A 24,263-nucleotide genomic window follows, 5' to 3' on the forward strand; every position below is an offset into this window, starting at 1 on the left:
ACTGTCCACTGCACAGCAGGGTTCTGTGGTGGTCTTCCTCACAAAAGTTGGTCCAGCTCCTCATACTATGGACGTTGCTGGGAGTGTTACCAGCGTGCTTGTTTTTGTACCATGTGTTTTCATAATTCTGCTGGAGCTCCTTAGCTTGGGTGTTGCACTGGGCCATGTCCCGGGAGTGCCCCTTCTTCTGCACTTGCTCCATAGCTGCTCATAGATTGTCACACTCTGATGGCTCCTATAAAGATGGGACTGGACACGCTTTTGTCCCCCTGAGGGCAAGGGAGTCCTGGATCTCTGGATTGGACCACATGGAAGCATAGGGCCTGGCTACTATGATGGACTGTGGGTATGCATACTTGTCACAAACTGAAATTGCAAATGAGTGCGCCTAAGTGTGTGCCTCCCAAACAGGGAGGTGATAGCTAGTCAAGATGATCCTTTGAGCATTGGAGGGCACACAGGTAAACAGACAGGTGGGTCCATGTGTAAATCAGTACAGTATGGGTTGGCAGTAAGACAAGTGCCTAAAGTGGTTTTATCAATTTGAAATAGGAATGTATCCACACAGATCTTATACTAGTATAACTCATTCAGGAACAAAATTATGTTGTTTCCAGAAAGATTAATTAAAGCAGGAAAGGACGCCAAAAAAATCGAAAAAAGAACTGTGTGTGGATGCAAGGGAGTTTATGCCAGAAAAACTCTGAAAAAGCTTTTCTGTGCAGAAGATCTAACATGGAAGATCCTGTGTGTTGTATCTTTGTCTTTAGTATCCCTTGGAGGATATGTTTTATAAGGCTTGGCCGGGTCTGTTCTACCATGGCCCAATATCTAAACAAATACTTTGCCTCACTCTTTATTGAGGCTAATGAGGATCTTAGGGATAATGGTAGCATGACAAATGGGAATGAGGATATGGAGGTAGATATTACCATATCTGAGCTAGAAGCGAAACTTGAACAGCTTAATGGGACTAAATCGGGGGGCCCAAATAATCTTCATCCAAGAATTTTAAAGTAATTGGCACATGAAATTGCAAGCCCATTAGCAAGAATTTTTAATGAATCTGTAAACTCAGGGGTTGTACCGTATGATTGGAGAATTGCTAACATAGTTCCTATTTTTAAGAAAGGAGAAAAAAAAGTGATCCGGGTAACTACAGCCCTGTTAGTTTGACATCTGTAGTATGCAAGGTCTTGGAAAAAATTTTGAAGGAGAAAGTAGTTAAGGACATTGAGGTCAATGGTAAATGGGACAAAATACAACATGGTTTTACAAAAGGTAGATCATGCCAAACCAACCTGATCTCCTTCTTTGAGAAAGTAACAGATTTTTTTAGACAAAAGAAATGCAGTGGATCTAATTTACCTAGATTACAGTAAGGCGTTTGATACTGTGCCACATGGGGAATTATTAGTTAAATTGGAAAAGATGGGGATCAATATGAACACTGAAAGGTGGATAAGGAATTGGTTAAAAGGGAGACTACAGCGGGTCCTACTGAAAGGTGAACTGTCAGGCTGGAGGGAGGTTACCAGTGGAGTTCCTCAGGGTTCGGTTTTGGGACCAATCTTATTTAATCTTTTTATTACTGACCTCGGCACAAAAAGTGGGAGTGCGCTAATAAAGTTTGCGGATGACACAAAGCTGGGAGGTATTGCCAATTCAGAGAAGGACCGGGATATCATACAGGAAGATCTGGATGACCTTGTAAACTGGAGTAATACTAATAGGATAAAATTTAATAGTGAGAAGTGTAAGGTTATGCATTTAGGGATTAATAAGAATTTTAGTTGTAAGCTGGGGACGCATCAGTTGGAAATAAGAGAGGAGGAAAAGGACCTCGGAGTATTGGTTGGTCATAGGATGACTATGAGCCACCAATGTGATATGGCCGTGAAAAAAGCTAATGCGGTCTTGGGATGCATCAGGTGAGGTATTTCCAGTAGAGATAAGGAGGTTTTAGTACTGTTATACAAGGCACTGGTGAGACCTCACCTGGAATACTGTGTGCAGTTCTGGTCTCCCAGTTTGAATTCAACCTTCTTAAACATAGAACAGGTACAGAGAAGGGCTACTAGGATGATCCGAGGAATGGAAAACCTGCCTTATGAAAGGAGACTCAAGGAGCTTTGCTTGTTTAGCCTAACTAGAAGAAGTTTGAGGGGAGATATGATTGCTCTCTATAAATATATCAGAGGGATAAATACCGGAGAGGGAGAGGAATTATTTAAGCTCAGTACCAATGTGGACACCAGAATAAATGGATATAAACTGGTCATTGGGAAGTTTAGACTTGAAATTAGATGAAGGTTTCTGACCACCAGAGGAGTGAAGTTTTGGAATAGCCTTCCAAGGGAAGCAGTGGGGGCAAAAGACCTATCTGGCTTTAAGATTAAACTCGATAAGTTTATGGAGAAGATGGTATGATGGGATAACATGATTTTGGTAATTAATTGATCTTTAACTAACTATTAATGGTAAATAGGCCCAATGGCCTATGATGGGATGTTAGATGGGGTGGGATCTGAGTTACTACAGAAAATTCTTTCCTGGGTATCTGGCTGGTGACCCTTGCCCATATGCTCAGGGTTTAGCTGATCGCCATATTTGGGGTCGGGAAAGAATTTTCCTCCAGGGCAGATTGGAAGAGGCCCTGGAGGTTTTTTGCCTTCCTCTGTAGCATGGGGCATGGGTCACTTGCTGGAGGATTCTCTGCTCCTTGAAGTCTTTAAACCATGATTTGAGGACTTCAATAGCTCAGACATAGGTGAGAGGTTTTTCGCAGCAGTGGGTGGGTGAGAGTCTGTGGCCTGCATTGTGCAGGAGGTCGGACTAGATGCTCATGATGGTCCCTTCTGACCTCATTGTCTATGACTTCTCTCAAAAATAGAGGGGGGTGTGCGGGAGCGGGAGGCGGTGTCTGGAAGAAGTGGCTCTCTAGCCATTGTACCCATCAGGGGCTTTGTGCACTCCTCCATTCTCCCTCTATTTCAGGGACTCCCTACAATTTCTTCTTCCAGTGCTTCTGTGTACTGCCTATTCTCCCTTCTCCCATACCAGGGTCTGCAATCTCCCCCTCATGCCAGTGGCTCTGTACAAACCCATTTCTGCATCCTTTCTTCCCTCCTATTGTTCCCTCCATGTCAGTGGCTCTGTGTCAGTCCTCTGTTTCACCCTTCCTCCACCTCCCACCCATGGTAGGGGCTCAGTGTACCTACCCCCAGCTCCCAGAGTAGGATCCCCCAGTATCCTTCACCAGAGATTCTGTGTGCCTGCCATTCTTCTCTCCCACATTCTCTCCCTGTGGTAGGGTCTCTGTGTGCTCCCTATTCTCTTTTCCCCCTGCCACATGCTCCCTATTCTCTCTACCTTCACACCCATACCACAGTCCCTCAATTTCCCCCCTGCTAGGGTTTCTGTGTGCTTCCCATTTCCCCCCCCTGCCAGGGGCACTGTATGCACAACCCCCACTTCTCTTCCACCCCCACCATTGTTGTTTCTCTGGGAGAAAAGTTATTTAGGGTTTGAACAAGCTAAACTATATTGGGAGATTGCATGGAGATGGGATATTGTCACGTTGGAAGGCATTATGGGTACCATTACCCAGTTTGATCTGCAGGCAATTGCAGAGGTGCTTGAAGTTGTGGCTGTACTAAACGATGGCAGGGCCTCCATGTGTCCCTCATTTTTCCTCTTGCAGTTCCCTCAAAATCAATAGGATTCTGGCCATTGATGTGTAAACAATCCCTGAAATTTTGGAATTCATCTGATGCAACATTCAAAGTTGTCCGATTATAGACAGACAAATGCCATCAAGCTGAGTGTATTGCCTTACAAGCTCAGTTGACCAATTTGTAGTACACTAAATATTCATGATGAAAATTCTTCAGTCCTTGTCTCCATATAAAATGTTTCCTGTCTCAATATACTTCATGAAGATTTATTTACATGCTGTTTGCAAAGTCATATCCACAAAACCTCTGCTTCTTCAACAATGACCAATTCATGTTGCTTGCACTTTGATATTTCCGATCTGATGGTGATGCTAATGATGAAATCCTCTCCATTTTAGTTGGATGACTAGCTTATCCATTCCCTTTCAACTGAGGGCATCAGAAAAGCTGTTCAGGGAGCTCTGAGCCTATTTCAGGAACTCAATAGAAGACTGCAAAAAAGCTGTCAGAAACATATGTTTATCTTGACTATATAGAGTACACACAGGTAATGTGAAAGGATCACAAAACAGGAACTGCTAATGAAACCCCTCTAAGCCAAGAAAGTTTGCCAGATTGCACCTCTCCTGCATAATTAGCAGTCAGATTTTAATTTTTTAACTCCTATGATTCTGTGCATACTAGTGTCTTGTCACAAGCTAGTTTTGTGGGCTCAGCCTTGGTCTCAGTGTGTTGTCTGTTTACACTGTGAGCTTTTGGAGGCAGGGATTGTCTATTTTTATATAAAAATCTGCATAGTGCCTAGTTCAATGAGTTCTATCAAGGCACTACCATGATAGAAATAAAATAAACTGTCCACATTCATTTTGTTTGGAAGAGTTTGGGGGAAATTGGAACTACTTCCTTTTCTTACATATCTTTTTGTGAGGGAAGTTGCAAGATCAGAATCAAAACTTCTGGGATGCAGACTGGGACTAAAATAACTTCAGGGAAAATTCCATAACTGCTAATAAATGAGTGCTAATGTCTCCCTTCTAGGTCGAATACATCAAGCTATGGTAACATCTCTCAATGAAGATAATGAAAGCGTTACTGTTGAATGGATTGAAAATGGAGACACTAAAGGCAAAGAGGTACACTAAATATTTTAGAACTTATCTATTTTTTTAAACTTTTCTAGAATAAAGACTATTGGAATGCTCTTTTTAAAAACTGTTATTTTATCTTGAACCTGAATTAGTTCATACAGTAAAACTACTGGAAAATGTTTGTTTTTTAAATTAAATTGTGATTCCATGGTTCCAGATATTGTTTAATGTGCACCACAGAACAAATGACATCAGTTTCTGTGGTGCTGTAGTTTATTTCCTGAGTATACATTTCTAGAATAATAATACTGAGTTCTTATGTAGCACTTTTCATTATAGATCTCAATGTTCTTTACACCGGCAGTCAGTCTCATTATCCCCATTTTACAGACAGGGGAAACAGACACAGTGAGGAAAATGACTTGCATAATGTCATCTAGAAGGCCTGTGTTAGAGCTGGGAATAGAAAAACTCCTTTTTGCAATATAATAAGATCAGACTATTGATGCTTTCTTTTATTTATATAATTTTCAGGCAACCTGAGGACCAAAATTGTTCAAAATTTTCTTTAGCTGAGGATACACGAAGTATCTAAGTTTACAAAGCTAAATGAATGATGGACTAAAATCACTAAAGGTGTCTGCTGGCCTGTGTGTAAATTTAAAAAGAGAGAGATGGGTGAATTTGCTTGAGCAGACTCACAAGTGTGAACGTCTTTTTTTTTTTTTTTTCCCTCTTAACAGATTGACTTGGAGAGTATATTCTCACTTAACCCAGATCTTGCACCTGATGAAGATATTGAACCGAGCCCAGAGACTCCACCACCTCCCACTCCTTCAGCCAAAGTAAACAAAATTGTGAAGGTTGGTGATATGTTCAATTAAAATTACTGTTGTCCCATTCATATTAGTATTTTACCTGCAATATTTAAGAATTTCATGTCTGTGAATTATAAGCCAATTCAGGAATATTTTAGAAATCCGTATTCATTATGAAAAAACTTAAGAGATTTCTGAAGGGCAGAACTGGAAAAAGAAGAAATCAGCGATTAATCTTAATGATCTTACAAAGGGGACTGAGTGAATTTCTTAGCTTGGAACCAACTTTAAACTTGCTAAATATAGCTTGTGACCTTTATTGTGAAATGTTTGTATACCTTGAGGAAAATGATATTTGGACCTTTTGTCTTAGAGAAGGTTTTGGAGGTTATTAAATGATACATTTAGCTCGCATCCTGTATCCTCTTCATCATACGTGCTGCTGGGAGGGACTGTGCAGCACCACCTCCCCATGCTGATATCTGTGATTACTTCTGTTCACTGAAAGTAAGCAGAGATTGGGCTACAGCTTACAAAAGAGGTGATAAAGTGAACAGATTATAGAGATTTCTCTCTTTATAGAATCGACGGACTGTGGCTCCTATTAAGAATGAAACTCCTGCCAGAGACAACAGAGGTAAACAATCAGTTGTATCTTTCCATTCCACAAAGCAAGAAAGTGAAAATGTTAAACGGACACTTTTATTTAAAGTTCTCTAGTATCATATGTTCTCTTTGGTTTATTACATGGCCATGTTAAATTTAATGGACAGGGGGAGTAACTACTGGAACTATTAAGATAATGTATTTTTAAAAAGTTAGTATGTAATCAGTTTTATATATAAGGCCAGATTTACACTTAAAACTTCTATCGACCTAGTTACCGCCACTTGGGGAGGTGGTGTTCCTATGCAGTGGGAACATCATCTGTCGCTGTAGGTTGAGTCTATGTTGTGGGGTTATGCTGGCATAGCTATGATACCATAGCTTTGGTGCTATAGTCCCTAGAGTGTAGACGTGGCCTAAGTTCAGTATAAGAGATTTAGTGCATGTCTATAGTTTATTCATCTATGTATTTACATATTTATGTATCTAATAAATATATTCTTTAAAACAGTCTCTTGTCATATTTCACCATTTCAGACATTCCTTTGTGCTTTTGATACTACTTTTGTTTGTTCCTCAATTCAGTATTTAAATAGTCTCTAAAAGCATGTCTACAGGACATTCAGGAAAGTTAAGAGTGAATTAAGCTAAAGTGAACTAAAGTCACTTTACCTTTGAATTATGAGCATCCACACAGGAGTTTAATGCACTTCAGATTCATGTCTTCAGTTAATTTAGCTGAACTTGCCTCTGTCCCTGTGTAGACATGCCCTTAGAGCAGTGATACGCAGACTGAGGCTCAGGAGCTGCAAAGTGGCTCTTTAATGTGTCTCCTGCAGCTCTTTGCAGCCCATGGTATAAAATATTGTGTGATTTAATTATTAACCAATCAGGATGCTTTTACTATGTTATTAACCAATTGTAGTTGATATATATATATATATATGTATGTAAAAAAAAAAAAAAAGACCAAGTATTATTTTATCAGCTACAATTAGTTAATTAATGAAACAATGAATTCACATTACTGTGGGTCTTTTGATTAATACTGATTGCTAATTTGGCTCCTGAATCACTGAGATTTGAGTATCACTACTTTAGTGACTACTGTATTTAAATTCTGGATTGATCAACAATCAAAAGCACAAAGGAATGTATTGTAAAAAGCCAGCAGATGGCGCCCAAGTGCGAGCAGCCAAGTCCTGGAGGCTCAATGGCCTAGAGGGGCAAGAAGCCGGAGGATTCCGGGATGGCTGGAAGGAGCCCGGAAGGTGAGGGGCAATCTTGGCTGTAGTACTGTGGGCAGCCTCTGTGAAAGCAAGGAGGACTGTGCCGCATGCAGAGCAAATGTGTGAGAGCCTTGGGAGCGGTACTGTGGTGGGCTGGGGGTGGTGGCGAGCGCTTAGGCTTGTGTGTGTCCTGGGAGAAGGTGAAGGCCCCCGGGGAACATTGTACCTCATCAGGCTGGAGGCCCAGACTGAGCAGACACAGAACTGATACCTTACCAGGCTATCCCCTCTCGGCTCTGTGTGCACCGCTAGTGGGATTAGAGGCCTCCGGGGGCGGGGTGGTTAGTGAAGGTTTTGGGCACCTCTGGAGGTGGGGGAAGGGATTGTGCTGTTGTTGAATTCCCTTAAGTTTCCCAGCCATATTCCATCCCATTGTTCTGTACCCATTCCCTTGCCTTACATTCTTTTATATAAATAGTTGAAATACCCCTCTGTGTGTTGTTGGGTTTTGTGCCAGGAGTTTCTGGACTCACGTAAACAAAGGGGGAAAATGCTCAACCTGGAGAGGAATAGGTGCAGGCTCGCTAGCTTAGGGTATCTACCAGCACCTCTGTCCAGCACGAAGGGGTTAACACAGCATGAAATCATGAAATATGACAAAAGAGTGTTTTTAAAAACATATATTTATTAGATAAATAAATATGTGATGCATAAAGTCCCTAAAAAATACCAAAATAAAAATATTATCTAGTTAAGGGTGCTTTTGTTCTCTCAATTGTGTTAAAATTATTTAATTTTTACTGACAATACATTAGAACAATTTTGTTAAATGATTTAACTTAAAAATTTTGAGTGATCTCTGCATATTCCTATTTGTGGGTTCAAGGCACCTGCATCATAAACTTCCAGAATCTTCTAATGGGCAATTGGGACCACTCTGTCCCTTCTCCCTCCCCAGGCAGAGACATCCATTGGAATAAAAAGGGGAAAATTAAAATTTCAGTGTGTATTGGCGGGGGAGGGAAAGAATTCTTGTTTTAAATTAATTTGATTGACCTAAATTTAAAACACTTAATTGCATCCTTCCTTTAAAAATAAAAAGCAAATTAATATCATGAAACAATTTATAAATCTAGCTCTGCAAATGTTGATATTGTCAGTGTTGTCTATGTGCCTTTGCACAGTAGTAACTTCAGCTTGCTGCAGGAGAGCTGTACAACTCTCATTCACTGTGATGGGAGCTGTACGTCTTATCCTCCACCTTTTGACCCTAAGAATTTTTCCTTTTTTGGTCATTCCGTTAAGCCTTTGTGTCAGTATACTATTTTGTTCAGTAAGTTGATTGATACTGTAAACTAGATTCCATTTGTTGATGAATTGGAACTCTGATGTCTTATCATATTTTCCTCTCAACTATACCAGGGGAGTGTTTGTTTGGCCATCCATGTGTTTGCTGCTCCCACAGTTGTCTTCATGCTCTAATTTCATGTTGTCTTTCATGCGTGGACTGTCCTCTCCAAACTGCTACTCAAACCATTGCCCTCTCCTCCTTCAAATCCCTTCTCATAACCCACTATTTCTGTGATACTTACAGGAACTTGGCCAGCTGAAAAAGGGATAGTTTTAAGCATCTGTCATGGGTACAGTTTAACATCTCTGAAAAAAATCATGCCATAAATCTATGTAAAACATTAAACACCTGCCACTCCCATTGACTTAAGTGGGAAGATGGGATTGCTCAGCACCTCTGAAAATCAGGCCAAATGGATATATAAAAAATGCACATATTTTATTGTATCCTCGACACCTACCCTTTGTATGTCACCTGCCCTTAGCTGCCAAAATAAAAATGAGATATGTCTGTAAGCATTCAGAGTGCTCAGCTTTGTATATTGTATCCTGTTCTTTCTTTTCTGCCCCACACTCCTTCCCAGCCCCAAATATTTCAAGCTCTCTGAGGCAGGGACTATGTATTATTATGTGTTAGAGCACCTAGAACAATGGGATCCTTGTCTTGTCTCAGGTCTTTAGCTGTAATCACAGTGCAAATAAATAACTCAGAATTTTAGGCCCCAGTACTACAAATACAAATATATGGTTAATTTCACTCATGTGAATAGTTCTATTTACCTTAAGTTAAATGCTTGCTTAAATGTTTGTGGGATTGAGGCCTGAGTTGCTAATTTATGTTGATTATAACTAGGGCTCTGTGTTTGTCATGGAGGTTGAGAAAGTCATGGATTCTGTGACTTTCTGCGACCTCTATGACTTCTGCAGTGGCCACTGCAGCTGACCCCAGGGCGGCCCAAGCATCTGGCTCCCCACCAGCAGCGGCCCCTCCAGATGCCCTCCTCCTTCTCCCCCCAGCACCAACCCCTTTAAGATTTAGTCAGTGGTATTTTTAATAAAAGTCATGGACAGGTCGCGGGCAGTGAATTTTTGTTTATTGCCTGTGACATGTCCATGACTTTTACTAAAAATACCTGTGACTAAATCGTAGCCTTAATTATAACATTAGGATTAGTAATTCACTATATAGTCTGTCTTAACTAAAAACACACCTTTTATTTTTTTCTAGTAAACTACTTGTTTACTTAGATGTCACTAAAAGACCTTTTTGTTGTTGTGTTTTTTAATCATAAAATATTTCAGAATTTGACAGTAATATGGGAAATGTGAAAAGGTCATTCTATTAAATGAAAAATGTGTTAAATTTTCATGTCAAGATTCGTTTTAGACCATTTTATGTTTTTCTTTTGCAGCGGTTGGTTCTGCACGTGCACGACCTACTCAACTTCCTGAACAGTCTTCCTCTGCACAACAGAATGGTAGTGTTTCAGATATATCTCCAGTTCAAGCTGCAAAAAAGGAATTTGGACCCCCTTGTATGTAAACCACGTATCAAGGATTCATTAATTCTAGGCATTACATGTACACTCTCTTGGACATCTGTGTAATCCATAATTGTTGAATGGTCTAAACACACAGTTGTGTCTGTAGATCTCCGTAAGAAGCATTTTCAGATTACTGTGGGAAACAAAAGGTTGAGTTCTGTCATTGTCCTATTGGTAATTAGGTTTTAAATTTTTCCTTCGATTTTTTTTTAAACCTTGACTGTTCATTTAAAACACATTAAAAATATTTTAAATTGTCCAGTCTTTTTTAGTTCAAACCAAGCAATCACATAAATCAGTTAGTATGTTTTTAAGGGCCATTGTCTGTTATTTTTTTATTTGGGTATTTCTTGTCTGGTTCCCATGACTCGTTTTTTAATTCAGAGGCTAGTAAATTTCAGAAATAAAGTTGCAATAGTTATGCTTTGCAAGTATTGAGCTGTTTTGAGGAGCTAATCAGTGTAAAGATTTAAATAAATTATAATTATTGATAACATAATTGAAAACCGGTAGTGTAAATATTCAATCCATGTGACAATCTGAATATTCCAAAATTGTATCTTTTTCTTTAAGCACGTAGAAAATCTAATTGTGTGAAAGAGGTTGAAAAATTGCAAGAGAAACGTGAGAAAAGAAGGCTACAGCAGCAGGAACTTAGAGAAAAAAGAGCTCAGGTTTGTATTGGTAGTTCAGAGCTGAATTCTACACATCGCAGAAAGTCTGTGTCGAGAAGATCTATGCCAAGTTATTGTGATTTTTATTGTTTATATAAAATATGACTAGCTTGAAACTAAATGTTGTCATCTTATGTACAAAACTGCATGATTAGTCTTCAAGTTCCATAGTCATTTAGGGTGCATGGTTGTGTTGTTGTGGTAACTCACCTTATCATTTTGTCTGATTGTTTTGTTTCACATACATCTATTTTTTAAGTTTTGCATTTGCTGGCCTGGCCATAAATACGTACAAATGCAATCTCAGTAATAACTGTTGCCTCAGAAAAACATGTGGACAAAAATATGAAGATCCTTCGCCTCAAAATGGGGCGTCACATTTGTGACAAATTACCCTTTTCTTATCTTCGTTGGGGTGTGAGTGGCATATTTGAGAGCTTGAGGTTTGAAGAATGTTTTTTAAAAACCTCTACAGACATTTTAGTTTTGTAACATACAAGCAACATGGCACCAAGTTGTTAGAACTTTTTGTTAAAATGTGAAGTTGCTAATCCCGTAAGATTAAGATTTTAATATTAATGACTTTGTCATAGGGGAGTAAAAGATTTAGAAAGACCAGTAGCATAATCTTGCTGGCAGTCCTGTATGTATGTTTTAGTCTCTAAGGAGATACTAGCAATCTGCTAATGACATAATAAGTACCACCAAAAAGTAAATGATTCAAGCAACTTGATTTCATGGCTTTATGATGGGCCTAAGCTTATCTAAAAGGATATATGTGGATTTTTTCTCTCTACTTTTCATCCATTTAAATTAATCAGAAAAGTACTGTTTCTTTCTATGAGAACAAATAATATGTAGTATCCTGTTTTTTAAAGTATTTCTTTTTTGAGATTTTGCCCGCATTAAATCTTGAATTAAATCTTAAATTATTTGATTCCAAGAAGCCTTTTTTTGTGTCTAGCATTTCTAACTTCTGTATATGGGAGTTACTCTGCTGATCTATGTGACTGTGCAAGTGTGTTGTGTTCGTTTTCAAATGTTTCTTTTTAAAAATGCAATAGTAGTAGAGTACTACTTTAGTCAAAGCTTTTTCAGTTCTTGAACCCCAAGTGCTAAGTTTTCAGAATAGTACGAAGGCCAAGACTTTTTTGTAATGAATAGTGTAACTTTCTGAGTCTTAGAAAGAAGCAGGCATGAAGGTAACACGTTTTATGTAGATTTCTTTCAGATAATTTTTCAGTTTTTATAAGTGAGTGATGATTAATTTGTAGATGAGCTATTTTATTTTATTATTATTATTACTTTAGGCAGTATTGTTTTATTGGAGAAGGTTTTGGAAAAGGGCAAGAGGTTCCCCCTCCCCCTTTCAAGTTTTCTTATGTTGAGTCCTTATCAAGGATGTTTGGGGTTGCCTATTAATCAAAAGTTTATTTTAAAATTGAACAGAATGCTTGTATTTTTTTTGCTTTTGTTTTTACCGTAGAAATCCAGCTTGTTTCTTGATGAGTAAAATAGTCACATAGTCAAAACTAATGATGTGTGAACAATATGTGGTTTAAATTTTGCAAAACATGACTTTCTTCAAAAGTTAAAACTTTTTAGCAAACATCATATACCTCTGTTCTTGTTTCTGTAGCTTTTCTATAATTATATCTGGAAAGTATTTGCAAGTGTCATGTTAATGAAAACTTTGTAACTCTGTTTTTTTTCATAGGATGTTGATGCTACAAACCCAAATTATGAAATTATGTGTATGATAAGAGACTTCAGGGGGAGTTTGGATTATAGACCATTGACAACAGCCGATCCTGTAAGTTTACCTCAGGAATTGTTTTTAAAAGGCAAGGATTTTCTTCACAGACTTTTTTTTTTTTTTTTTTTAGCCCTTTAAATTATTTTACCACACTTTAATTTTTTTTAAAGATATTGATGTATTTGTGAAGCAGTAAGGCCCAGATTTTTAAAAGGTATTTAGGCATTGCAGTGTCTAATTCCCATTTTCAAAAGTGATTTAGGCTCCTAAGTCCCATTGACATTCAATGAGGTTTAGGCTATTAAATGCTTTAGTTGCTTTTGAAAATGACTTAGACATTGCAGTGTTGAGTGCTGCAGGATCTAATACCTTTTACAAATCTGGGCCTGAGTGATCAAACACCTAAAAGTAGTTTTTGTACCCTAGGATTATAATTCTATAACTTTTAACTTGTTGAATGCTATTTGCATTGAAAGGAATTATTAAATTTTATGTCATTAAAATGTGTGCTAACTCTACAATATTAGAACTCTACCAATGTACATTTATAAGACAGAATCTTCAAAGGAGCCTAAGATGTCTAACTCCCTTAGGTTCCTTTGAAAACCCAATTCTAAATGTGTAGATTTAGGGCCTTATCTTGAAAGGTACTGAGACCATCTCCCAACCCCTCAGCTGGTGTAAAATGTCATAGATTTATTGAAAGCAGTGGTGCTGTGATGATTTACACTAGCTGAGTATCTGCCCCAGTATGAGTAGAGGTTACTCAACACCTTTCAGGATGTGCGCTGCACCCTGCAGGATCTGGTCGCAAGTGCTCATAGCAGTGAATATAGAGCTGTGCCTATGGTTTGTTGGATACTGCACATTCAGCACTTTCGCTTTTTAAAAGTTCAGATTTACTACCTTCAGAATAATTGCTATAATGATCAGACTTTTAAAATACTCTCCATTAAAATTAGTACTTACTTCAGATTTTTTTTTTTTTTTTGGTAGATTGATGAGCACAGGATATGTGTTTGTGTAAGAAAACGGCCGCTCAATAAAAAAGGTATGACCATTTAATGTTTAGCTGGTATTAGTCTCACTTAACAGCAGCTTCTGTGGTGTTTGGTAGTATTTGTATTATGGAATCAGCTAGAGGCACCAACCAGAATTGGGGCCCCATTGAACTAGGCACTGTGCGTGCATGCATGTAGTAAGAGAGAGTTCCTGCTCCAAAGAGCTTATAATCTAAATAGACAAAATGGACAAAAGGGGGTAGAAAAGTAATAGTAGTATCATCATTTTGCAGATAGAAAACTGAGGCACAGAGAGATTAGGTGACTTGCTCAACGTCACATAAGAAGTCTTTGGTTGAGCTGGGAATTGTACTGTAATATCTTGAATCTCATTCCAGTGCCTTGACCCCAAAGTCCTTTTTTTCTAATTCACTCAGATTTTCTTTTTAAGTGATCAATTAACTTGCGTTATCATGTAACCACCTAATGAAAGTTCTTCCTCAGTATATTCATTTGTATAATAGAAAATATGTATCTTTATAACCTAAAATTAAAAATCAAAATGACTGGCCGTTAAACTATAATTATATATACATAGCACAGTTTTACTCAAATGTGTGGTGGGTTTAGTAATGCATCCTTTCTGAAACATAAATACCATAGTTAGCCAAGATGACGAAAACAGATTGATTCATTGAAATATTTCATAGGCTTTTTAGAGTAGAAAGTGGTATTATGTCAAGACATTAAATGAGGACAGTTGTGTACAGGATTTTAACAGACAAGATAATGGTTCGAGGTGTGGTCAAAATGGTTCCCCACTTGTGCAATGGAAGACATGGGAACAATATTCCAACAAACCTCTTGTAGAATTCCATCTGATACAAAGAATATTTGAGAACTACCTGGCAGAGAGACCACACTAACAGTCCTGTATTCATATAGTTGCCAGCTTCTCCTTTACTACCCACTACTGACTGGAGTTCAGTCATCACTGAAATAAGTTAACTAACTTTTTGAAAAAAGAAAAGAAGTACTTGTGGCACCTTAGAGACTAACAAATTTATTTGAGCATAAGCTTTTTTCCGTTCTGTTAAAATTTTCAGGGATATCTTGGTTGGCTGAAGATTTCAGAGCATAATTTTCATACCCTCAAAATACCAAAGGGTTGCAGTGAGTCTTTTGGAATTGTGTCCCAGAATGACACATTCTGGAGTATCTTCAGCAAGACAGGAAGTGACAGGAAAATTTTGGAGAAGGGGTGGGAGAGAAAGGTACATTGTTGTTTATACACAGTGAGAGCTCGCCTTTCTTTCATGTTTCTTCTTTCATTATTCCTTGATTGTTTTATTGATCTGAAAGCAGTCACAAAATCAGGTTATTTAAAACTGCTCCCCGCAGCCTGGTTGGTTAGAGACATTCAGCATATGAATCTGGTAGCAATTCAATTTTCATTTTAGCATTGCAGTTCATTTTGAATAAAGTGTGACCTAGGAAACTAATACATTGGGGGAAAATGTCATAGGTGATAACTAATTGGACAAAGCTAATTAGAGATGACAACAGGCTGCCAATTTGCTATTTCCTGAGTCATGATTTATGGGTCTCTTGTGGTGCAGAACTGGGTCTGGTTCAGTTCCAGTCATCTGTATTGGTGGTTGACATCAATGAAGGAACTGATTCCGTGCAGGATGCTGGGGAGATGAGCAGCTGGTTGGAAATGGGATACAAGATAGAAGTTTTGCATCTGCAGAAGGAACTAAAAAGATTCACTGTGGAGGAACCATAGCCAAAAAAAAAAGTCAGGTGCACACACAATACATTGAATAATATTCTGAAAAACATGCACACTTTTATTGTGGAGGATTATAAGGAACAATATTTTCAACTGCCCCAATCTTCTAATTGGAGAAGAGAAAAGACTTGAAGAAACTTGTGTATGGTAGCTTAAAAGGAGAGAAGGTGAACAGGGAGCTTATCATATTAAAAAAGGAATAACTTGTATATTCAAAAAGTAGTGTTTCCGTATTCAAGCTCCACGTTTGGAATATTTTTACTTTATTAGTCATCTAGTTTAAAATGGGACATAAGAGACTCAATTTCTACCAATCTTACACAGGCCGAATTCACGGAAGTCAGTGGGAGTTCCATGCACTGAGAGCTTGCAAGAACTGGGCTGGGCCCTAAAATAGTAAGGTTTGGGTAATTAGAAGATTTCATTTGTGTGATATATTGTTAGTTTCTTAGGAAAAGGGCGATTCTGAGATTGAAAAATGTTCAGTTTTGTAAAACCTTGATTCAAGAAAAAACATATTCATGATTTACAATAGCTTTATGAGATCATCCTAGGATATAGGCCAAGACCCATTCACACTTCAGTGTTAAACTGTAATGTCCAGTAATTAACATAAAGCAAAAATAAATATAGTTTGGATTTCAGAGGTTATCCCAGAGGGTTATCCGCAAGTAGCACAGGCTGCCATATCAGATGATTATGACAGGCATTATAAGAGTATTTAAGACTACCCCTTATACACATTCTGACTATTTAGAAGTAAGGTACTTCTGTATGGACCTATTAAACTCTCCTTTCACCCATATTCTTCTGTGCAATACTGCACTTGAAAACTGAGTAATTTACTTGGTAACTTAATTTATACTTTAGTTACTTCCTAATACCTGTGTAATTAAAAGATGATGGCCAAGAATCAAAACATAATTACTGAAGTCAAAACCTTCCATCTAATTGTGGAAAACTACATTGTATTCTTAAATTGTGTGCCTCAGAGATTTTATATACAGACAGAAGCAGGGCACATCAGTGGTCTTGATTGTACATACAAAGGATCTTTATTTTTGTGCATCTTGTAGATGACTGGGTTCTCTGTGTGTTTTACTGATTCATACAGCTCATGCAATTAACAAACTGTAATGATGTGTAGTAATTATAGCCCGTGATCTTAATAATGCATTTCTTTTGTTTGTTTGAGAAGACCGGCAACATCCTTTGAAATTTGCAGCCTTTTCTTCTTACAAAATCATTTTAAAAGGGTTTTCACTTCAGCAGAATAAAATTTTAAAGATCAATTTTTATGATTGCTGACTAAAGAATCTGCTCCTGGAGTGATTGTGAATGAAGATATATTGTATATAGAATCATAGAATATCAGGGTTGGAAGGGACCTCAGGAGGTCATCTAGTCCAACCCCCTGCTCAAAGCAGGACCAATCCCCAATTAAATCATCCCAGCCAGGGCTTTGTCAACCCTGACCTTAAAAACTTCTAAGGAAGGAGATTCTACCACCTCCCTAGGCAACGTATTCCAGTGTTTCACCACCCTCCTAGTGAAAAAGTTTTTCCTAATATCCAACCTAAACCTCCCCCACTGCAACTTGAGACCATTACTCCTTGTCCTGTCCTCTTCTACCACTGAGAATAGTCTAGAACCATCCTCTTTGGAACCACCTCTCAGGTAGTTGAAAGCAGCTATCAAATCCCCCCTCATTCTTCTCTTCTGCAGACTAAACAATCCCCGTTCCCTCAGCCTCTCCTCATAAGTCATGTGTTCCAGACCCCTAATCATTTTTGTTGCCCTCCGCTGGACGTTTTCCAATTTTTCCACATCCTTCTTGTAGTGTGGGTTCCAAAACTGGACACAGTACTCCAGATGAGGCCTCACCAATGTCGAATAGAGGGGAACGATCACGTCCCTCGATCTGCTCGCTATGCTCCTACTTATACATCCCAAAATGCCATTGGCCTTCTTGGCAACAAGGGCACATTGTTGACTCATATCCAGCTTCTCGTTCACTGTCACCCCTAGGTCCTTTTCCGCAGAACTGCTGCCTAGCCATTCGGTCCCTAGTCTGTAGCGGTGCATTGGATTCTTCCGTCCTAAGTGCAGGACCCTGCACTTATCCTTATTGAACCTCATCAGATTTCTTTTGGCCCAATCTTCCAATTTGTCTAGGTCCCTCTGTATCCTATCCCTGCCCTCCAGCGTATCTACCACTCCTCCCAGTTTAGTATCATCCGCAAATTTGCTGAGAGTGCAATCCACACCATCCTCCAGATCATTTATGAAGATATTGAACAAAACCGGCCCCAGGACCGACCCCTGGGGCACTCCACTTGACACCAGCTGCCAACTAGACATGGAGCCATTGATCACTACCCGTTGAGCCCAACAATCTAGCCAACTTTCTACCCACCTTATAGTGCATTCATCCAGCCCGTACTTCTTTAACTTGCTGACAAGAATGCTGTGGGAGACCGTGTCAAAAGCTTTGCTAAAGTCAAGAAACAATACATCCACTGCTTTCCCTTCATCCACAGAACCAGTAATCTCATCATAGAAGGCGATTAGATTAGTCAGGCATGACCTTCCCTTGGTGAATCCATGCTGACTGTTCCTGATCACTTTCCTCTCATGTAAGTGTTTCAGGATTGATTCTTTGAGCCCCAGGGACTTGTGCACGTCCAGCTTTTCTAAATAGTCCCTAACCACCTCTATCTCCACAGAGGGCTGGCCATCTACTCCCCATGTTGTGATGCCCAGCGCAGCAGTCTGGGAGCTGACCTTGTTAGTGAAGACCGAGGCAAAAAAAGCATTGAGTACATTAGCTTTTTCCACATCCTCTGTCACTAGGTTGCCTCCCTCATTCAGTAAGGGGCCCACACTTTCCTTGGCTTTCTTCTTGTTGCCAACATACCTGAAGAAACCCTTCTTGTTACTCTCGACATCTCTTGCTAGCTGCAGCTCCAGGTGCGATTTGGCCCTCCTGATTTCATTCCTACATGCCCGAGCAATATTTTTATACTCTTCCCTGGTCATATGTCCAACCTTCCACTTCTTGTAAGCTTCTTTTCTATGTTTAAGATCCGCTAGGATTTCACCGTTAAGCCAAGCTGGTCGCCTGCCATATTCACTATTCTTTCGACTCATCGGGATGGTTTGTCCCTGTAACCTCAACAGGGATTCCTTGAAATACAGCCAGCTCTCCTGGACTCCTTTCCCCTTCATGTTAGTCCCCCAGGGGATCCTACCCATCCGTTCCCTGAGGGAGTCGAAGTCTGCTTTCCTGAAGTCCAGGGTCCGTATCCTGCTGCTTACCTTTCTTCCCTGTGTCAGGATCCTGAACTCAACCAACTCATGGTCACTGCCTCCCAGATTCCCATCCACTTTTGCTTCCCCCACTAATTCTTCCTGGTTTGTGAGCAGCAGGTCAAGAAAAGCTCTCCCCCTAGTTGGCTCCTCTAGCACTTGCACCAGGAAATTGTCCCCTACGCTTTCCAAAAACTTCCTGGATTGTCTATGCACCACTGTATTGCTCTCCCAGCAGATATCAGGAAAATTAAAGTCACCCATGAGAACCAGGGCGTGCGATCTAGTAGCTTCTGTAAGTTGCCGGAAGAAAGCCTCATCCACCTCATCCCGCTGGTCCGGTGGTCTATAGCAGACTCCCACCACTACATCACTCTTGTTGCTCACACTTCTAAACTTAATCCAGAGACACTCAGGTTTTTCTGCAGTTTCGTACCGGAGCTCTGAGCAGTCATACTGCTCCCTTGCATACAGTGCTACTCCCCCACCTTTTCTGCCCTGCCTGTCCTTCCTGAACAGTTTATAACCATCCATGACAGTACTCCAGTCATGTGAGTTATCCCACCAAGTCTCTGTTATTCCAATCACGTCATAATTCCTTGACATCACCAGGACCTCCAGTTCTCCCTGCTTGTTTCCAAGGCTTTGTGCATTCGTATATAAGCACTTGAGATAACCTGCTGATCGCCCCTCATTCTCACTAGAACTCCACGATGGAATTACACACTTACGAATCATAATGTGCCTGATTTTTTTTAAAATGTAGGGATCAGAAGCAGAGATCCATGGCATCACATTTACTTGGAGCAGTTTCATTACCTTGGACATTGTAAGAATGTAGATGACCAAATGGTGTAAAAGTTAATATGCATAGATAGTGTATATATAGATTCATATATTTATATATCAATCATTTATTTTATAGAAACTGTAATGAAAGACCTTGATGTAATCACAATTCCTAGTAAAGATGTTGTGATGGTACATGAACCCAAACAAAAGGTGGATTTAACAAGGTACCTAGAAAACCAAACTTTTCGCTTTGACTACGCCTTTGATGACACTGCTCCTAATGAAATGGTTTACAGGTATGTGTTTATACTTTTTGTGACTATTTTCCTATTTCTTTTCACTTTCTCTATTTTTGGGCTTATCCTTGAATCTAGACTTTACTCCTTCTCCTACAATTAGTCTTCAAATCTGTTTGCCACTTCCATAGCTTTGCCCGTGTATATTTTTCCTTTAACTCAATATGTGCTGAATTCATCTGTCCCATAACCTCCACTTGCCTTGAGTATTGTAATTCTCTGCCCTTCCTCAAATCACACCTTTCTAGACCAGGATGTGCAGAACGTTGCTTCCTCCCTTCTCATGCATGCAGTATGTATCAGTAACCCTTTCATCAGACCAGTCTGTTGGCCCTGTGGTCACTTTTAGGATCCAGTTAAAAATCCCCCTCCATATTTTAAAAGCCCTTTATTGATGCAGATTGGAGCATACCTATATTTTTGCATGTTTCTTTTTCTATTTCTTTCACCAGTCCCTCCCTTCATCTAGTGCTAGCCTCTGTTCTCTCCTGGCACAGTGTCTGCCCTCTGGGAACCTTCTATCTGTAGTGTACGCGCTCTAGAACATTTTGCATCCTATTTAATAATCTGCATTTCTCCAATCTCTGTACCTCTTTAATCTCACTCTTCCTTTGGTATTATTTTTCTCTTATCTTTGTAACTGTACTGTTTAACTCTGAAAGGAGTTTTAAGTTTGTATGAAAGTTTGTGTACTTAGATCCTTGTGCATGGTTTCTTTCATAAAACTGCTTGCATATATATAATACACATATGTGTGCGCACACCCACTCTTATACTGAAATAGTAAATCTCCGATCTCTTTTATGTTAACAGAGGTTTCTCTCTTCCCTTCATACAACATGGTGGTGTGTTTTCTTCCATTTTTTTTTCTTATTTGGGAGGATAATCAAATTTAGCCTTCCCATTAAAGAAGTATTTGAAAAAAGATATGTATTTTAGTGCATTACCACTATTTAGTTAATGCACAAAGAAAAGACAATTTAGTGTGATGAATTCCAGTTTAATTCAGGATTTTAAATCCCCTCATATTTTCATACTGAAAATTTAAATTTGGGAATCAGGAGTGTTCAGCTCTACCGCATAATCATCTATCTATATTTTTTTGATGACCTAGTTTATTGCAGTGTTTTCTACACTCATGGCAGTCAGGCTAATGTCATCTTCTTAAATATATAAAAGAAGTTATGTCACATCTTAATTTTAAACCTGATACTACTTCTGGATTTTCAGGAAGGACTAATCTTTGTATTTCTGAAAGCCTAGGATTGCATTTAAGGAACATACCAAGAGTAAAGTTGGAGTATCTTTGGGCAAGGACTTATTATATTAAATATTTCTTAGATATATTTGTGTTTCTGCCTTGTGTTTAAAACAACTTCAGTCTGTTCAATATACTTTTAAGTATATAATGTCAAACCCATTTATATGGAAAGCTACGTGTGCATATTCTTAGGCTAAACAGACCATTTTTTTTTGTAATAGATCATAAATATAAAAGATACAACTTCCAACCTATGGTAAATGTCCCCATATATTTCCAGGTGAGAAAACAGGTTGAAGTAAGTGCACCAGAAGAAAAAAGATGCTGCATATACATTAAGTGTAAACAGTCTTGGGAAAAAAAAATGGGACTTTGTTGCATTGTCTTCCTTCAGGCTCTCCTGTGCCTTGGAGGTTTTCATGAAGTAATATTCCCTGTAACAAACTCACTCGCGCTCTCTCTCTCTCTCTCTCTCTCTCTGAAGTAGCCAGGGGAGGGAAAATAATATTATCACTTGAAAGGAAAGTTTGTGACCCCATTTCTGCATAGTTGATGTCTCCCCTAACAAATTAAGTATACTCCAGGAATGTTCAAGCTTTTGCTATGTAATCTGGGGTTTTCTAAAACACTGTCTCCGGCATTTGTGACCTCTTCAAAACCTCTAGAGAATTTTTTTTTAGTGGTGTTTTTGTAAGATCCTGAAATTAAGGGTGGGGGGAGAGAATCTCTATAAATGGCTATTTCCAGGATTTGGTGTTACTGCTCAATGCAGCTATGAGCTAAAAAGTTTTAGTTACTTTTAAACTCTATTTAACTGTTCCGGTGCTTATTACACACTGCATAATTGTTAGGCTCTTTTCCATTGATCTTATCCTGTGCCCAAAACTACTCAGTTATCAAGGGCTCATTCTTCTTTTATTAACTTAGGTCTCCTTTTTATGGTAAATTAGGTTGACAGTAATTGGCCAGTTTTTTTCAAAAGGGATCACTATCCTATGAAAAGCAAAGAATTTATGTCCCCTAAATATAGCAAATTATGTATTTTTCAAGAGTACTTCCTCACTGATCCTTTGTAATATAAACTTTAAAATGCTTATGCTCTTTCCTTCTGAGAGTTGTCTTTTACCCATGGCAGGTAAAAAAAACAAACAACTGAAACAAGAAGATTTCAGTGGCCTTCCCTTAAACTTAGGAAACCTGTGTACTTAGAGGTACACAAAGGTGTTTGTCCAGGCAAATACCTAATAGTCACTTAATATACATTTCCTCCTCCCCCTCCCCCCCTCAAGTAGTACAAATTAATTCCATTCTAAACACAATTTTCATCTAAAGTGACTGCTATATTTTTCTACTGATGGGAGTATTGCTGTGTCATGTCTGATTTGATTGTTATAGAAGAGATAGGATAATGTGTGACTTGTTCTGTTTTGCCATGTCTCTTGGCTATGGAAGTATCTATTAGAGAATTCAACTGCAAAGAAGTTGTTAGGGGTTTGGAGAGCTTGCGAAATCTTCTCCCTTTTGGAGCGCCTGTGTAAGTATTGGTTACTAGGCAGAAAACATGATGTGACTGTTACATTTGACTAGGGATGCAGTAACTTGTGTCAGAAATTACTCTATTTATGCAAATCCACTGTCAGTATACATAACTACAATAAACTGTTTAAAAGATTGTTTTAATCCTTTGATTTAGACAGTCTTTCCTAGCTTGACTTTCTAACAGTAACTTATTGAACAAATACTTAAGAAAATGTTTAGGAAAAAAGAAAGTTCTTATGATGGGGGAAAATGTTGGATTTACATTTAACTTTGCTAAACTTCAATGAAAAACCTCTAATGCTTCTGCTTTTTTGATTTAAGGTTTACAGCTCGACCATTAGTGGAGACCATATTTGAAAGGGGAATGGCCACATGTTTTGCATATGGGCAAACAGGCAGTGGAAAAACCCATGTAAGCAATTCTTGTAAGCTCAGTAACACAATGTATCCACAATACAATTTTCTTTGCCAACACTTTCACTTAATTGTTTCACTTATTAAATAACCAGACTTGTAGAAGAGCTCTGTGTAGCTCGAAAGCTTGTCCCTCTCACCATCACAAGTCGGTCCAATAAAAATATATTACCTCACCCAACTTGTGTCTCTGATAATAAACATGTTTTGCCATTTTAATTTTAGACTATGGGTGGTGACTTTTCAGGAAAGAACCAAGATTGTTCTAAAGGAATTTATGCACTTGCAGGTAAGTAATCTGGTGTGTGCATGTATTTTCTTGCCAGTTGCAGGAGATCAACAGAATGTAGAAAAATCTAGTTTACCCATTTTAATTTAAGTGCCTGCATATTTTGCATTATTATAGAAGGGAGGCACCAAAATAGCTTTTAAGCTTGTAAACTTTGTTTATTTCAATATATGTATCAGTGTAGTTAAGAAAGTTTGAGTATAAATGGCTGAGGAATTGAGCTTCCCATTTGTAGGGGTTTCTGTAACTCTCTCCAAAATATTTTGCTAGTTTTAACTCCAAAAGGAATTCTTATGACAAATATACTAACTCTTTTTAAAAGAAGGCCTTAGAATGTGTAGGAGTGCGTGGCCATCCCCCTCTGTCAATCTCTAAGGGAGGCCATGCCTCCTAGCCGTCACGCGCTTAGAATGGTAATCTGTAAAAGGGGGAAATTAGCTGTCTCTAGAGCTCAGGCCCTCTGGGCTGAACAGTATTTTGTCGTTGGGGCTCAAGCCCGCAATCAGGGTGGTGCACCCAAACAGTACAAGGGACTCTGGCCCTCTGGCAGGGCAGAGCAGTGAATAATCTAGGGGCCCAGGCCCTCTGGCAGGGCAGAGCAGTGAAATCTAGGGCCCAGGCCCTCTGGCAGGGCACAGCAATAAAGGGTTTAGCATCCTAGCCCTGACAGATGGTAGACTAACTCAGACCCCCTGGCCTAAGGCGGGGAGATTGCCACCTCAGGGGTGAGGTAGTAGGGGGTAAGCCCAGGGCCCTAACAGTGGTGGACTGTTCTGCCACTAGGTCGGCAGGGATCTGGCTGCAACACGCTGATCTGGGTTCAGA

At 39.1% G+C, this 24,263-nt stretch overlaps 1 protein-coding gene across 4 annotated transcripts in view; it reads left to right on the plus strand.

Moving 5' to 3' along the window:
• Positions 1-24,263, plus strand: part of KIF2A (kinesin family member 2A) — a 92,307-nt gene that overhangs the window by 27,546 nt on the left and 40,498 nt on the right. For 2 of the 4 annotated variants that reach the window (XM_084627948.1, XM_084627950.1), the window contains exons 2-11: positions 4,716-4,810; positions 5,509-5,628; positions 6,166-6,220; positions 10,181-10,303; positions 10,886-10,986; positions 12,704-12,799; positions 13,739-13,793; positions 19,773-19,935; positions 23,057-23,147; positions 23,375-23,438. In XM_084627948.1, coding sequence (XP_084484074.1) covers positions 4,716-4,810; positions 5,509-5,628; positions 6,166-6,220; positions 10,181-10,303; positions 10,886-10,986; positions 12,704-12,799; positions 13,739-13,793; positions 19,773-19,935; positions 23,057-23,147; positions 23,375-23,438 — 963 coding nt within the window. The remainder of the gene's footprint in view (positions 1-4,715; positions 4,811-5,508; positions 5,629-6,165; positions 6,221-10,180; positions 10,304-10,885; positions 10,987-12,703; positions 12,800-13,738; positions 13,794-19,772; positions 19,936-23,056; positions 23,148-23,374; positions 23,439-24,263) is intronic. The other 2 variants (XM_084627949.1, XM_084627951.1) reach the window with 1 other exon arrangement.

This window comes from Lepidochelys olivacea (genome assembly GCF_965140295.1).
Source record: "Lepidochelys olivacea isolate rLepOli2 genome assembly, chromosome: 5".
NCBI classification, from domain to species: Eukaryota; Metazoa; Chordata; order Testudines; family Cheloniidae; genus Lepidochelys; species Lepidochelys olivacea.